At 27.0% G+C, this 18,159-nt stretch overlaps 2 protein-coding genes across 5 annotated transcripts; both read right to left on the bottom strand.

Annotated features, from left to right (window-relative positions):
• Positions 1-1,770: 1,770 nt before the first annotated feature.
• Positions 1,771-7,659, bottom strand: LOC105250342 (glucose dehydrogenase [FAD, quinone]). The gene is made up of 6 exons (XM_011256368.3): positions 7,583-7,659; positions 5,548-5,977; positions 3,853-4,288; positions 3,225-3,624; positions 2,724-3,000; positions 1,771-2,437 (listed from the first exon to the last, which is right to left on the bottom strand). Exons 2-6 carry the CDS (start codon positions 5,950-5,952, stop codon positions 2,075-2,077), a joined length of 1,881 nt encoding a protein of 626 aa, XP_011254670.2. The 5' UTR covers positions 5,953-5,977; positions 7,583-7,659; the 3' UTR covers positions 1,771-2,074.
• Positions 7,660-10,817: 3,158 nt separating this feature from the next.
• Positions 10,818-17,430, bottom strand: LOC105250343 (tetratricopeptide repeat protein 39B). Of its 4 annotated transcripts, none has more exons than XM_011256369.3 (11): positions 17,154-17,430; positions 14,267-14,317; positions 14,136-14,164; positions 13,842-14,022; positions 13,594-13,726; positions 12,965-13,097; positions 12,795-12,894; positions 12,645-12,710; positions 11,857-12,578; positions 11,424-11,657; positions 10,819-11,310 (listed from the first exon to the last, which is right to left on the bottom strand). In XM_011256369.3, the coding sequence occupies exons 2-11, from the start codon at positions 14,291-14,293 to the stop codon at positions 11,115-11,117; spliced, it is 1,821 nt and encodes a 606-aa protein (XP_011254671.1). In that variant the 5' UTR covers positions 14,294-14,317; positions 17,154-17,430; the 3' UTR covers positions 10,819-11,114. The 4 variants fall into 4 exon arrangements, with proteins under 4 accessions (XP_019882829.1, XP_011254671.1, XP_011254672.1 ...); XM_011256370.3 differs by having other exon boundaries at positions 17,247-17,430; XM_011256371.3 differs by lacking the exon at positions 17,154-17,430 and adding an exon at positions 15,972-16,371.
• Positions 17,431-18,159: the final 729 nt, after the last annotated feature.

Genomic DNA, 18,159 nt, shown 5'->3' with positions numbered 1-18,159 from the left:
AATATGTTGTTTTCTGTAGTACAAAAGTTTGTAGTTTTCTATATATAAAAATAAGAGATATTTTTTTATAGATATCCATACGTATGTCTGAGGGAGAGGGGGGAGGGGAATAAAACACCCCTTTGAAAAAAATCGGTTTTTTTCTTTCGAAACGAATATCTCCAAAACTATAAGAGATAAAAAAGAATTTTTCAAATTAAAAGTCAAATAGTTTCAAGAGTACTTTACACAACACAATAAACAAATTTTTAATTTCTTAAAATAGCTCCTCAACTAAACATTTTGTTTTTAATTTTGAAACTTTTTTATCACTAAATGAAAAATTATTTTTTTACGAATCCAATCATATATGATTAAGTTATGTTTCGAAAAATCACTTTCCAGAATTAATTATAAACCTGTCTGTGTAAATACGCTATTCGTGTTCGTCCAAGCGCTCGATTCTTTGCGCAACACATCCTGTTTTTCCATAATAGAAGATAACTGACAGATACATTTGAAAGACATATTCTATGTAATTATTGGAAGGTTTGTATCGTGCTAGATATATATTTATAACCCTAAACACAACATTTAAATATATAATAAATATCATCAAGATATAAAAATTAAATATAAATATAACTGAATCTGTTAAATCTGTTAAATCTGTTAAAAGAATACTATAAAAGGTTGTTGTTTTGCGAGCGATAACTTATTATAATAAGTGATATCGTTTAATCATGTATTATTACTCTGTTAATTAAATGTATTGTTGTATTTACTGATATTTACTGATTTTAAATAATCTATTAATTTCTCTTATGATTTTACTTTTATACCTTTGTAAAATCAATTATCAAGCATACAAGTAAAATCGTGAGAGAAATATAAATTAATAGATTATTTAAAATATCAATAAATACAAGAGCATACATTTAATTAATCAATTAATACTACACGATTAAACGATCACGTAACGGTCTCAAAACAACAATCTTTTATTGCTTCTATTGCTTCAACAGATTGCTTCAGATATATTTATATTTGATTTTTATATTTTAATGATATTCAAATGTTGTGTTTAGGATTATAAATGTCTAGCATGATGAAAATTTTCGATAATTATTTACATAGAATATGTCTTTCAAATGTATCTTTTGTCTTATTTTCTATTACGGAAAAACAGAATATGTTGCACGAAGAATCAAGCATATGAACGGACCCGAATAGTGTATTTATAGAGAGGTATTTTATAATTAATTCTAGAAAATGATTTTTGAAAACATAACTTAATTATATATAGTTGGATTCGTAAAAAAATAATCTTTCATTTAGTGATAAAGAATTTTCAAAATTAAAAAAAATGTTTCATGGAAAGTGTATTTTAAAAAATTAAAAAAATAAAATTTTTTGTCATTGTCGTAAAGTACTCTTGAAATCATTTAACTTTCAATTTGAAAATTTTTTATCTCTTATAATTTAGAAGATATTTGTCTCCAAAGGAAACAACTGATTTTTTTCAAAAAGGTTTTAAAATAAATTTTTAATTTTTAATATTATTATTTTTATAATTTAATATTATTATTTTTGGAAATTAAAATAACTATTTTGCACAACAATGTTTTAAACTAAAATATTTGTATTTAAACTTACACAAGTTTTTATTCTTAGTGGCGCACAATTTTTATATTACTTTTTTGTAGAAAATTAAGACATTGTGCAAATATAATAAATTTTTTACAGTAATTTTTATATTTTTAGTTTGAAAATAATACTATTTTATGGCGCGTGTACTTGGGCCCTTTTTTCTATCTTTTTTAAAAAGATAAGTTTTTAGAGATTATCATTCCTTTTTGTAAAGATGTAATATATGACGCACGTTCTTTAATGCCTTTTTTACCTTTTATAAATATGTATATAAGTACACTTATTATTTAAAAAAAAGGTTATTTTTTCTGCGTTAACTAAATATTCATAATTAATCACGTTTGGTTGCAATCATTTAGTTAAAAATCGTATTCGAAAACAACAAGAACAAAGATATATACATGACATATATGATATAATTTGATTTTTAACATTAACTAAATATTCATAACCAATCTTCCTTTATCATATCAGCACCTTTTTCTGCTATCATGATTGTCGGCGCGTTTGTATTTCCCGAAATTATGAGCGGCATGATCGACGCATCAATTACACGCAAATTCGCAACTCCGTGGACTCTTAATCTATCGTCGACGACAGCATGACTGTCATTGATGGGACCCATCTTACAGGTGGAAACTGGATGAAAAATCGTCGATGTGAAATGACGCGCGTAGCAAGCCCAATATTCGTCCGATGAAATGTCAAAATGCGAACATTCTGGTATCGTGTTGGAATTAAGCCGTGCATTTAATTTTCGCATGAGATCAGTACGAACCATTTTCTGCAAAAATCTCATGCTCTCCACCTAAAAAATCATTATAACTTATTAAATTCTTATAACAAATTTCATCTTTCATTGTATTTCTTTAATATTTAGATCATTCTTGAAAATAACAAATTCAAATATTCTAAAATAAATAAATAAATAAATATATGAAAATTTTTTTACAAAATTAATTTTTTTGGCAAAAGAGAGCAGAAGACATTTTTTCTTATTTTCTACTTATTTAATGAAAGTAACAAACAATTATGAATGGTCTTACATCAATTAATATATAAGTAGTGAATATATACAAGTAAATATATCATACTAAAACTTGAAGATCATGGGAATCCTTGAAGTAATTAGGAACTATGATAGGAGCTTCTTTCGGATCGCTCGATTTTAACTTAATAAAACCTCTGCTGCGTGGTCTCAGAATACATGGAAAAATTCCGAAAGCTTGAACATTTTGTGTGATATTTTTGTACAAAGTAGTGACAGTCTTTGAGTTAACCATGTTCATATTTGCTACGAGAGGTCCGTAGTCGGAAGCGCCCGAAAAATGCAATTGTACGTCTGGATAATCGATCATTTTGTCTGCATATCTATATAGTATATAATTGAATAAATCAATTATAATTATAAAAACATATTACATACATACATACAAACACATTACATACATACGCACAAAAATTCTCTCTAATTATATTAAAATAAATTTTGTCACTATAATGATTATTTATTAATAAAATAATTTATAAAATTAAATAATTAAAAAATGATTAATAACATTAAATTATACAAATAATTAAATTATATCGCTTACTTGGTTTTGATAAACGCCATTCCTGCGCTTAACACATGCGAATAGAGTGGGCCAGAACTATTCTGTATCAATTCTTGAATGCTTTCCAAATTACCTATCCTAGATAGATTTCTGGTGAATCTGTTCCATTCCGAGCGAGTCATTTTGCGGGGAGGATCGACAATGTAAGTTATTCCTGCCATGCCCACGTGATCTTGAAGATTCTGTCCTACACCAGATGCATGATGTACCACAGGTATATTCATCTCTTCAAGATGATCTTTTGGTCCAATTCCCGAAAGCATCAGTAGTTTTGGCGATTGTATCGCACCAGCAGAAAGAATTACTTCCCGTTTCGCTTTAATTACTCTTCTCCTACCCTTAAGAAATTGTACTCCGTAAACTATCTTCGACGTGCCATCTACAAATCGATCGGTTGTTAATCCTTATATATGATATTGAAACTATCATGTTTTTTATTTATTATAACCACTTAATAATCCTAAATATGTTACCAGAAATGAATATTTCTCTTTTCAATACAGATAATCACAGTTGAATATAAAGTGCATTTTTTGCATATCGATAACTTATCATTAACAGAGACAGATAGAAAGAAAAATTAAAAAGAAATATGAATGATTAGAACCTTTTTTCACCAATATGTTTTCTACAAAAGATTGTAAGCTGACGTGCAGATTCTTTCTCTTCGAAGCAGGTCGCAGGAAAGCTTTGGCAGTGCTGCACCGTAATCCATCTCTTAAAGTACCATAAGCATATGTGAAACCAGTCTGATTTTCGCCGTTTACATCATGCACTTTGTATCCCAGCTCTTCGCCGGAATGAATAATGTAATCATCGATTGGCGATTTATATCGGAAACGCTCTATCGTCAAATATCCCCCCTTCTGATGATAAGGTGATTCGGCGAGTTCCTCGGCTCTAGCATCTTCGGATTTTTTAAAATACGGCAAGACACTCTTATAATCCCATCCCACATTACCAAGAGCTGCCCAAGAATCATAGTCCCTTTTGTTACCACGTATATAAAGCATTCCATTTATAACGCTGCTACCACCTAGTATCTGAAAAATGGATTATTATAATCGATTTTTATATTATTATATTTTATCATATCACTCACTATAAGACTATAATTGATTAACAAGAATTGATTTCTGTTTTATTCTATTAGCCTCTTTCAGAAAATTCAACTTAATAACTTAATATATTCATTGTAGCAATAACTTTACATACATATATATGTATATATATATATTTTTTTTTTTTCATTTTTTATTATATATTTGAAATATATTATAAAGATTATTTCAGAATATTAACTAAAGAATATTTAAAAACACCTTATTACTAATAAATAATATCTATTAATTTAATCTATTTAATAAATTTGCTTAATCTGGTTAATAATCTGCTTAATAATTTAATCTGTTTAAAACATTAGAAAAATATCGATATATATGTATATATATATATATATATATATATATATATATATATATCGATATTTTTCTAATGTTTTAAACCGATTAAATTATTAGATTAAATTAATAGATATTATTTATTAGATGACATTATTAGACAGATTAGTAAGATGTTTTTCAAAGTATATATATATATATATATATATATATATATATATACTTTACATACAACTGTCAGCCGTAGTTGCGTGGTGCTGACGTACGCAGTCTGGTAACAGCGTGCGAGAGCTACGACGTTTTAATAAAAATCTTGTATTTGCATAGTAAATTAACAGAGAAAATGAAGTGTACTCTGCAGGAATATACGAATATGATTGTGGCATACGGACTAGCGGGAGAAAATACTTATCGTGCGGCCGCAATTTACATGGAATCATTTCTCGGGCGTGCACGAAAACCAAGTGGCCGTATAATTTTAGGTGTTGTGCAATAATTATGTGAAACTGGGTGTCGTGCATAATATCGGGATAACCGATCCAGCAGTGCGCCTTCGTGTACGAGATGAAGAAAGGATTCTTGAAGCATTTTATCATTGCATTCCGATTCATCTTTTCGTTCGATATATATAAGTACATAAGAAATATATATTTAAGAATTATATATAAAATATAAGAAATAACGCCGTTTGCTCCGTGGGCGTTTTTTCAGTTACATCCTGTATATATACATATATATACATATGTCTGTATGTGTGTGTGTATATCATGTACAGATATTTTATATATAATATGTAATATAGAGTAAAGAATATATTACAAGTTAAAGAAATTATTACGAAAAAGAATTAAGATTGTATAGATAAAATAAAGATTCAGAAAAAAATAGAAAAGATTTTTTACCTTCCCACGTGGCCAATAGCACTGATGATTATTCATGGACAAGCAATAATTAGATGACGGTTCTGTTTTAAAGTCCCAATCAGAAGATGAGTGATACAAAATTCCCATATTATTTGGCACATCGGACAGAATTTCCTCGTTATCTCCGGCTTCGAGTAGGAGTACGGTGCGATCCTTATCCTCCGACAATCGGTTAGCTAGCACAGCACCGGCAGATCCTCCACCAATTATTACATAATCGTATTCAGCTAACAGTTGTTGCGTCGGTATCGATTGCACACGATTCTTCTCGTCTACTATATCCGGGCGATTGATAATAATGAGTAATCCCAGTATTACAAGAAATATTTCTGTAGATAGAGATTTGGCGACCATATGTATTGTCGCAGTCAAACCAAGCATCATGCTGAATTTCAATTATAGGTCAATCCTATATTTTATAACAATAATTATTACTAACAATAATTTTTAATGTAATATAAAAGTATATTTGTTCATATATATGACTTTCATAATTAATATTTTATCAATTATAAATATAATATAAGAATAGTTTTGTACATATTATATAAGCTTTTGTTATAACATTATATCATATAAGTACATAAAATTGTTCATATATGAATTCACGTTTAACGAATAATTAACATTTTGGGTATATTATAAATAAGTCAGTATAAATAAAAAGTCATTTACGACTTCATTATAATATACAGGATTTACCAAAAGTGTGGAAATTCCTTAATATTTAAAAAAATACGCATTTAAAAAAAAATGTTTCATACAAAAGTTATAAAGTTTTATGTGGCGCATTACAGAGCAACATTATTATGACTTCGAATAGCGTTGTCAAAGTTAGCGTTGTGAAGGTCAGCTGCAATTTTTTAAATGGAATCCTATATTTTTTATTACATTATCTTGCAGCTTACCATTCCTTAATTTTACATAAACCGTAATATATCTAGTAAAAAATCTATATATAATATATAATATATAATGTATCTAGTATATATATTATATACTAATAATATTAATATCTAGTATATAATATATATTATATATAATATATTATATATTATATATATACTACATATATTATATATTAGTATATATAATATTAATATTATATATACTAATATATAATATATCTAGTAAAAAATCTATATATAATATATATCTAGTAAAATATTTATTTTTTGATTATCTTGCCTTAATACTTTTATGTACAAAATAATGAGAGGAATCAATTGTGTGAAGAAAACACATAGTTATTTTTAAGAAAAAATATGTAATTTGCAATTAACAATTACATATTTTTTTTTTGAAACAACTATGTATTTTTTTTACACCAATTGATTCCTCTTATTATTTTGTACATAAAAGTATTAAGGCAAGATAATCGAAAAATGAATATATTACTAGATATATTACGATTTATGTAAAATTAAGGAACGATATATTACGGTTTATGTAAAATTAAGGATTTCAAGCCTCATAACTCGGAAAGTACTTAATGAAAACTAACTTAATTATAGTGTTTTGAAAAGCTCTCGAGATAAGCTGCAAGATAATGTAATAAAAAGTATAGGGTTCTATTTAAAAAATTGAAACTGACTTTCACATAATCTTGACAACGCTATTCGAGGTCATAATAATATTGCTCTGTAATGCGTCACATAAAACCCTATAACTTTTGTATGAAACATTTTTTTTTAATGCATATTTTTCGAAATATTAAGAGATTTCCACACTTTTGATAAACCCTGTATGTCAAAACGTATATAATACGTATGTATAAAATATGAAGTAATTAATAGATAACGCTTAATGACAAAACAATTTTCATGTATATTGTAAAAGTAAAAATATTTTTTATATTATTATTGTTTTGACTTGCGCGTATATATAATTTGCAAGTTATATATCATAAAATTAAATAAATACTAATTAAATATTTTCATTATTTTCCCTAAATTATAAATGTTGTTTTTATGTCAATTCTTACTTTTATTAAAAAATTCTTGCCTTCACTCACCCAAAAACTTGCAATCGTCTTTAAAATTCAACAATGTACGAAGCGTATCACATCACTATTTTACTCCTCGAGTGTCTCCATACAATGTCTTCAAATGACAATGAGTTGTAACATTTAAACAATAAAGAAATTATGTCTGTCGTCAAGGTCGAACATGATGTTATTGATTCATTTGAATTCATTTCCGAAATATTTTGTGTACGTGATATTGTGATCATTTTCGTTGCCGAAATATTTTACTAATAAATATACGCGGAATCTTAAATTATAAAAGTATTTTAATTTAATTAAATGATTAATTAAATGATTAATTAAACAATTACATTATTTAATTAATCATATAATTAATAATTTAATTTAATTAAGATACATTTGTAATTTAATATGAATTAATAAAATCGCAGAATATATTAAATTACAAATGTATCTTAATTTAATTTAATTATTAATTATACGATTAATTAAATAATGTAATTGTTTAATTAATCATTTAATTAATCATTTAATTAAATTAAAATACTTTTACAATTTAAGATTCCGCGTATATTTATTAGTAAAATATTTCGGCAACGAAAATGATCACAATATCACGTACACAAAATATTTCAGAAATGAATTATCAATAACATCATGTTCGACCTTGACGACAGAAATAATTTTTTTATTGTTTAAATGTTACAGCCTCATTGTTATTGTGCTTTTCTAATTGTATTATATATATAATACAATTAGAAAAGTGCAATAACAATCAAATTGTTCAAATCAGCATAACAAAAAGCTTAGTGATATATTTAATTATTAAATAAAATCGCAGAATGTATTAAATTACAAATGTATTTTAATTTAATTATTAATTATACAATTAATTAAATAATGTAATTGTTTAATTAATCATTTAATTAATCATTTAATTAAATTAAAATACTTTTACAATTTAAGATTCCGCGTATATTTATTAGTAAAATATTTCGGCAACAAAAATGATCACAATATCATCTACACAAAATATTTTGGAAATGGATTATCAATACATCATCTCATATATATGTATATATATATATATATATATATATATATATATATATATAATACAATTGGAAAAGCACAATAACATCGAAATATCGAAATGTCTTATAATGAATTTAAGCATATATATATATATATATATATATATATATATATATATATATATATATATATGAGAATATATTTTTGGTTTACTAATCAATTTATTATTTTCCTAAACTCATTGGAACTATTCGTTTTATTTTTTGCTAAAAGAATAATTAAAAGAATAATTAAACATTTCTAGATTTCTAGATTTCTAATTTAACATTTTCTACATTGTCGCGAAACTCGTCAGAATTATTTTTACATTTTTATATTAATACACGCATTCGCATATTTATTCTTAAATCTTATCAAATACAACAATATTTCCCCGACTACTACTACAAGACTCTACAACTTCAGAAAACTGTTGTTATCAACGGATGTGCTAATCGATATATCTGGAAAAAAAATTAAAACTGACTTGTTTTCACATGCACATTTACAAAGAGATATCCTTATGTGGCAATATAATTAATAAACTCAAATATTAAATACTTGTATATATAAAAATTAATTATAATATTATAACAAAGAAATAAACCATAAACGAGCATGCATATAACAACTCACAAAGTACGTTCGTTTAAATTACTTCACTTATTGATCATAATATTATGATTAATTTTGATGCACACTTATATACGTAGAGAAAGAGAGAGCCATTTAAAATAATATGTACATTTATATATATATAAGAAAGTAATAAATAAAAAATTAATAATGGAGTCCAAAGCAGATGCAATGTACATGCATAAAATAAAAAATAAAAAAATAATAAAAAATCAATAAATTAATCCAAACGATCTCTGCTTTGGAATCTTCCACAGTAGAATATATATATATAGCAAATATTAGTTGCATTACATTAAATATCCCAAATATTAATAATGCAAATATTAGTTGCATTACATTAAATATCCCAGAGATTAAAAACATATAATATTAGCTAAAAATGATTGAAATTTAAAACTAGTAGATTTTGTAAAGAATTTATTTTATCTGGAACATCAAAATTATTATTAATGCATTAAATTAATGATTCTCGATAAAAATTTTAAAATATATTTTTCATGATTTTACATAAATAGATTACATACATTACATATCCAATGTATATATTAAAATGCATATGAGGAATATATTATAAAGAATATAAATAAATAAATAAATATATATATATATATATATATATATTCTTTATGCAAACTGGCATTTAATATATTCTTCAATCTACACACATACACATATATTATTCATATATATATCAACATATATATATATATATATATATATATATATATATATATATTATCAACAATGTGTACAGCGTAATAAATAGAAACCTCTATTGACAATATAATAGAATTGACAAATAATTGCACAAACCTAATGTTTTTTTTAGATTATGTCCTATAATATGTATTTGTTAGTTAGATTGTATCCAATATTATGTATTTGTTTTCAAACTTTTATGATATATTTTAATATATCTACACTATATGTTTCTTGTTTCATATATTGTATTTTAATATAAATCTAAATTATATTGTCTTAGTGTATGTATGTTTTATAAATCTAAATTATATTAATATGCCCCAAATGCTAATTTTAATTTTAACGACAAATTTAAGAATTTTTAGGGAAATTTATAATGTCAATACTTGCAGTTAATCTATTTATACATACATACATATATATATATATATATAATAAATATGAATTGTTTAATATCAAATTAATTTAATTTTTATTTCAAGAAATATGTGGCGTGCAATTGAAAAAAATTTTAAAAGATAATATTATTCTTGACTCATTTTATTAAGTTGTTTACATAATCTTTAGTTTGCAGTTTATATTTTCTCATAATATTTTATTATAATTATATCTTTCACCATACAATTATACTATAGGACGATCACAGATTATACTCTAATCAATCTTCTAAAGAAAATAATTTATATATAATATATTCTATATAATATTAATTACGCTATAAAATATATCGTCGCTTGAAATTCTGTGAGAATGTTACATAGTATACCTTATTCCTTTTATTTTCCTCATATAAGATATAATTTATTAATATTATATATATATATATAATTACTACAAAATATTACTTTATCATTTTCTTTGGAAGAAAATAATTCATATATCGGGCGTAATGCATAATGTATTCAATTCTCGAATAAATCTGGAAACTTTTAGATTGAATAAATAAATAACGAAACCAGATGTTAGTTACGCAGAGGCCTTTTGATGTTAGGAAATCATTGGTCCATCTTCACGAAGGAATCCTTTTATACGTATAATATACAATATACAATATATATGTCGTCTAAGAAAGTACGTAAAGAAACATTATTTAAAAATAAATAGATTTTCGATTGCGTATGTTTTCTTTTTTTATACAGCACTTCTATAATTTAATTTCGATAGACTCGTCAGCGCTTGGACCCGCGATAATAACACTATTATTGGCAGTAATATTCGTTTGCAATCGTTGATGCTTCTTCATCGAATAATTGTTAGTTTTCTTGCCAGTTAACATCATTAAATTCGAATGTATTCTGAAGTGTAATCTGGACTCTAATAAATAGCCCGTATAATTTTTCCTAGAAAAATTCAAATGCAATTTTTTAATTCAATTAATTTCTCGTAAAAATTAACAAATTTAAATCATATTGACAAAATTATATCATATAATAACATAATAGGAGAAACTTACTTAGCGTCTTCCAAAAAACCTATAGCCAATTGAGTATCGCCTTGATCTTGTGCCAATAAAGCTAATTCTACAGTAGCATAAGGAAATAAGTATGTATCTTCCTTAACAGATTTCTCCAATTGTAAAACGCGTCGCAAACACTCTTCCGACTGCAAAGGATGCTGCATTTGTCGCAGACAAGCGCCCTTCAACAATAATAGGAGCGCTTCGTTGTCCGCATGAAATTCATTTTTCCTGTGCACACAAAATGTTATATATAAAAAAAATGTAATTAAAAAACTTTTTCATCATATTTTTTGCATTTTGATTTAAGATCGTAATCAAATTTATTTAAAATAATCTCTTTTTATCTCTATCATTTTTTATTTCAAGCTATACTTATGCTCATATATTAATATGTAAAATAAAGATTAAAAATGTTTAAACAACTCACGAAGCTGTTTTGAGTTCTCTCTCCGTTTCTTCTATCCTTTTGAATATATTCAGTATCAAGTCTTGCCGTTTGCCTATTATCCTAAATAGATTCCATACGTACATAAGCTCAAATATAGGCAAGACTAAATTTTTCTTTTGTGCAAAGTAACGTTCCGTTCTTTTGATCACAAATTTCTCCATCGGCAATGATTTGCCGGCAATACGCTGCTTGTAAGTTGGCACTTGCGTCATCAAACTGTCGATCAGTTGTTTCTCCTCGCTCCCGGTCGGCGGTTTCTGCATGATCAAAATCGCAGCCTTTTGGTACAAATAAATAGTGCGCGACCAGTTGGACTCGTTCGTCAACATTGTAGCATACATGATCGCCTTATTCCATTGCTGCATCGAGCAGTGCGCCCACATCAATTCCCAATAACAAAGATGATGAAATTGTGACCATACATTTTGACTTTTCCATGATTTGATATACCAGTCTATGCATTCTTCGAAATTGCCCCGCGTGAGCTCTAATCTTCCTTTGAAGAACAGAAACCATACGCCATTCGGATAAAGACTTAGTTCCTGTTGCAACACTTGCTCACACCATTCTAAATCGCCGTCCGAGTGACTCAATACAAAAGTGACGATCAAATTGTACGACAACAAAGTCATAACGCATAAAATTTGTCGCAGACCTCTCTTCTCATTATAGCCTGCTTTTAATTCTGCTAAACCATATGCCTGTCAATGACAATCGAGTTAATAAATAAAATATTACGCGCCACGTATTTATAAATGTTTCTTCACCTTATCACCGGAGAATCCGATAAATTCTAATAATTTAATAATTCGGGCCGGTAACAACGAGATCATCTAAAATAGAATTTTATATATATAAAACTGTATATTTGCAGCCATATTTACTTATAGTATAAATAAAACTATATACATATGTACCAAATTAAATGTACCAATACCCATACGAACGCCGCTTTCGAAATGCACTTTGTGAATATCATTTCCCCATTTGCGATTGTTCAGGATCGTCATACATTCTCTGCACACAAAAAAATAATCATAAAAAATACCAAAGAAATCAAGTGTCAAGTGCGGTGTAACTTATTTACTTGTATGACAGAAAACAGGTACGAATTTTCAATCCCGCCTTGACAAAGCTGACCAGAGTCTCATCTTCTACAAATGTGAGCATCGATTTTAGGAGAAGCGACTCGGCATAACAGAGTTCCGCATGCACTTCCTCTGTAAAATTAACTCTCGATCAAATACACATTCCTTTCATGCACTATTATGTTTTAGATACACAAAAGCCATTTGATATAATTATGTCCGAATTAATTTACAGAATCATATCTCTTAAAGTTAATATTAATTCTGAATTAATTTCTAATAATTAATTTCTTAATAATTAAAAATTTCTAATTAATGTTTAGAAGACGCAATTTTAATACCATAATTATGTAACAATATTGACTATTGGTACAAAAAAATCATAATAGCAGCAATTATATTAACATTTTAAATGCAAATTATTCTCATAATGCTCTAAAATGCTAACTAATTGCATGTTATCAGCTATAATGTTCTTGTTATTGAAATCCTTGTTTGAAGGACTTTGTTATTTGCTATTAATTATATCAATAAAGTTAGTCTATTATATTCTAGATATTCATTAGTCATTATAAAAAGTAATCAAGAGATTTGCGTATGTTGCATTATATACACACAAATACATTACCATTCGTATAAACATCGTAGTTAATCTTCTTTACTATTTTCCCAATATTCTGTGTGATAGTGGTGTGTTTTCGGTGTTTGGAACATACGCTCATGCATTGCTTCAATTTCTCTGACGCCTTCTCGATATGTCTCTACGTATTGCACACAATATATTATTAAAGAAAGAGATTTTCTGCGATTCTCTAAATCGGACAAATAAAAAAATGTTCAAAGTGTAATGGAAGGAACGTAATAAATAATCAGTACTTGTTCAAACGTAAGAATTGCTTCTAAAAATGCGAATACGCTAGTCCCCAAAGAGTGATACATGCTGCTGTCCGCCCATGGTTCTAAAATTTTCTTTGCTTGATCGAAGTCATTGTTGAAAAAACAATGTATCGCCTTTTTTGCCTCCATTATCGCTGTATCTAAATCCATAGAAGTGAGTCTGAAACAAGAAAAGCATTTAAGTAACAAAAAATCTCTACAGTACAAAAAAAATGCATTTACATAAAATAATAAAATGCAAATGTGTATATATATATATATATATATACGCACTGTGGTAATGATTCCTGAGCGTCTTGAAACTAAAAAAAACAAAATACATACATAATCAATACGATACAAAAAGATAAAAACAATTATGTAAAGAGCAAATGTTAAAATATATTACATATATTTCAACTTACTTCATCATCACCTTCAATGTCTGACATTTTCAATTTGTTAGGAAATTGATTCTGTAAAAACAATATAAATAATTTTATTTAAAAAAGTAATTTATATTATATATAAATTATATATAATATATATATATATATATATATATATATATATAATAATTATATATTAAATTACGTATTAAAGATTGAGTTGAGAAATCAAATTTCCAATTGGCTCGACTTAAGCTTTGATGTCGCAATTTTATTGATAATAAATGTTTAAAGATATTAAACTTGTTTATAAATAATATAAGCAAATTTTTTACAAAGATACTTCCGCGAACGCAGCGCTTTTATATAATGTTTTTTTAATTACTTTGACGTGATGGAATATTTTGACATTCGAACTAATACAAAAAAGTTATATCTGATAATTGGTGAATAATAACTGATAATAATTAATTAAACAAAAATAATAATGATTAAAAATAATGATTATGGTAAATCATGAGGAAAATATTGGATATATTGAACACTTTTACATCACAATCAACATAAAAAAAAACAACTACAAGTTTAAGCGAGCTAAAAGCTTTACTTAAATAGAAGCTATTATACACTTTTTTGTTTGGTAATATTTCTAATTTAGAATATTTTTTGTTTTTAATCTAAAGATATTTTAAGATAATTTAAATCTAAGATATTATCTCAAATGAGATCTTTAAATGGATCTCGCATCGCATCTATTTAATTTGAGTTTGTTGCTACAGAAATTATTACACTCATAGTAATCAGCTTTTAAAAGAGTTAAAGAAATCGAACTTTTATTTTAATTCTAACATGAATGTGGGATAATGGAATAAATAGTTTAACTTTCTTATTTTCTGCTCTCTTTCTTCAATTTTTACTCATTAATGGCTAGACGAGTTGAGAAGCCCTTCAATGCTGGGGAGTAAAAAAATTCATAACGAAATACGACTAAATATAATAGAGGAAGGGAAAATATAGTTATCTTTTAAATAATTATTCTTATAAAACCCGTACGTATCGAAATCGCAATTTTTCGAAAACAATGACATGAACTTTTTATAAACAAAGATATTCCGTAATAAATCATTTTATATATTCTCTCTATCTTTATTCGAAAAATGTGTGTGATTTTTTTTGTTAATAAATAGCTTTTCCACATAAAAGCGTACAATTTATGGAACAATCCCGATTTTGCCTGTTTGTTTACAGGCAGAAGGTCTCGTAAATAAACACATATATGACCACGAAATATCATCGTGATATAAAATTCACAATATTATCATATTATCGCACACAAGAAATAATATTGTGAATTTTAAATTGAACTGATTAAAATTGCAATTTTTCGAAAATAGTAAAATTAACTTTTTATAAACAAAGATATTCCGTAATAAATCATTTTATATATTTTCTCTATCTTTATTCGAAAAATATGTGTGTAATTTTATTTTGTTAATAGATAGCTTTTCCACATAAAAGCGTACAATTTACGGAACAATCCTGATTTTGTTTACAGGCAGAAAGTCTCGTAAGTAAACACATATACGATCACGAAATATCGTCGTGAAAAATTAAAATTCACAATATTATCATATTATCACACACAGAAAATAATATTATGAATTTTAAATTAAACTTATCGAAATCGGAATATTTAGGTTTTTTTCGCTCGAAAAACCAATAAGCTGCAAGAGAAACAGACCGTGACACACAAATTGAAAAGCACGACGGACAGTAATTTCAGCACCGCACGAGGAAAGTAGACTGCCACGAAGAAAGTATAAAAGACTAGGAGAGACCTACATTTCCTAAATCCGCAGCCGGAGGGGAATGGAGAAAGCGCGCGCGTGCTCGCGAAATATTTTCGCGCAATTCTGCGCGATGCGCCGTCGTTTGCACCGATTATATTTGCAAATGTATTTGTGAAAACAAACTGGATTTTATCTGCGATTTCTAAAGTAGACTTTGCGATACGATTAGGACGATTACTTCCTTAAGCTTAATGTGATAAGATTGCAACAAATGTACTTTCCTAAAGTGTATTATACGAGATGAAAAATAGATCGCGCGATTAATAATATATTTTGGGGAAAATCGGATTCTTAAATTTACTTATGTAACAATAATTTTCATTTTTGTATTAAAATAATTATAAATTAAAATACAAAATATATATTCGAGATTTAATAGAAAAGGTTTAAAAATAAGTCTTTTTTAATTTTATATGCAATACGCATGGCAAGAAATAACAATTTGATCGATTACACACTCTCTTATAAAGAAAGATATAAGCAAAAATATAAGAAAGACTTTAAAAATTTGAATGTTAATCTCTTAGAAGATTAGAAAGCAATTTTTCATACTAAATTTTTACAATTCTTTTAATCTTGTCTTTACTTCTCTCTTGTGTAAAATACTTTATTATTACAATTAACCTTGAAAAAAATGTCGACATGCAATTATGTTTTATCGTGTAAGTATCATAATAAGAAGATATTTAAAATCGATAAATGCGAAACAACTATTTCCATGTATGGTTCAAATAAAATATATAGATATGTATAGCAAAAATTATATTATTTCGGGCAATGTTATTTTTGAGCAACGAATATTAAATCGCTAATAAAAAATTTAGCGACAACACATTGATCAATTTTTATCAAAGAATTGCGGTATCACAAGATAACACAGGTTAAGCATTGTGGCATAGCTAACATAACAATAATAACAATCTCTCGCATATTCTTCGATATTTTTTTTAAATATTCAACAATCATATAACACGGTTTTATTTCTTGACGAGAAAGTACGTATAGAAGCGCGCGTAATAACGACAGATCAATTTTCATCAATAATTCATTTGTAAATAGAGCGCAATGCGTGCCTCGTTAAAACACTGGGAGAGACGCGCGCGTTAGATGCAGGTGGACGCGTCTACGATCGATCGTCGTCGTAGAACGTGCCAGGCAATGTATACTGGTAGTAAATCCTTTCGTTCCGCGATCCTGCGTGGTGAATGTCATCAAAGGTCGCGATGTACACGCACTTCCTTCTCGATCGAACACGAGGCTATTGGAAATATCGCGAAGACACGTAAAAGATTCGATGATCCACGCCGCAACCCGCACGCGAGGAAGCTCGGCGTGAACTGACGTAAACGACGGACGCGATTCCATGCTCACCCTTAACTATCCGCGTGAAGCCGGGCGATTACCGAGGAGCGCCGAAAAATGCCGAGCAGCGACGAGCACGCTGACCGACCGCGAAACCGGAGCATCGACTCTCGTCGATGACACGTGGTTCGCATTTTCGGGAATAGTACAATGTGCGAATACTAGGATCGCGAAACAATATTATGGAGATTTCACAATGTCATTAGATCACAGAAAAAAGGGCATTCTTGTTTGGAAAATATATTTAATTTTAACATGGAAATCTTGAAGTGAGATTATATTGCGTTAATTAAAGAAAAAGATAATTGCTTACTTGAATGAAGCCATATAGTCCGATCAAGAAAAATATATTCTTATGATTTCAGATTTAATTTTCTTGAATGGAAAAGAAATAGTGTTAGATAGAAAGTAACATTTTGAAATCAAAGATTATAATTTTCTTAAAGTAGAGAATTAAATAATTAAATATTCTTGAGATGACAATTACAATATTAAAATAAGACAATATTTGAATATTGAATATTGACAATATTGAAATTTAAAATTATTAAATTATTAAATTCTTCTAAGAAGATTATAAATTGTTGCGTGACAATAAATACGAAACAATGAACGCATTAGTTTAAGTATATAAGTTTTAATTTGACACTTATTTTTTTCTATGATTAGATTAGAGTTATATGGGAAATTAGAAAAATATTTGTTTCGAATTTTTTC

Source organism: Camponotus floridanus, unplaced genomic scaffold (genome assembly GCF_003227725.1).
Source record: "Camponotus floridanus strain SB8 unplaced genomic scaffold, Cflo_v7.5 scaffold204, whole genome shotgun sequence".
In the NCBI taxonomy this organism is placed as follows: Eukaryota; Metazoa; Arthropoda; class Insecta; order Hymenoptera; family Formicidae; genus Camponotus; species Camponotus floridanus.
The sequence above is the reverse complement of the archived record's forward strand: the minus strand, read 5'-3'. Positions and strand labels throughout refer to the sequence as shown.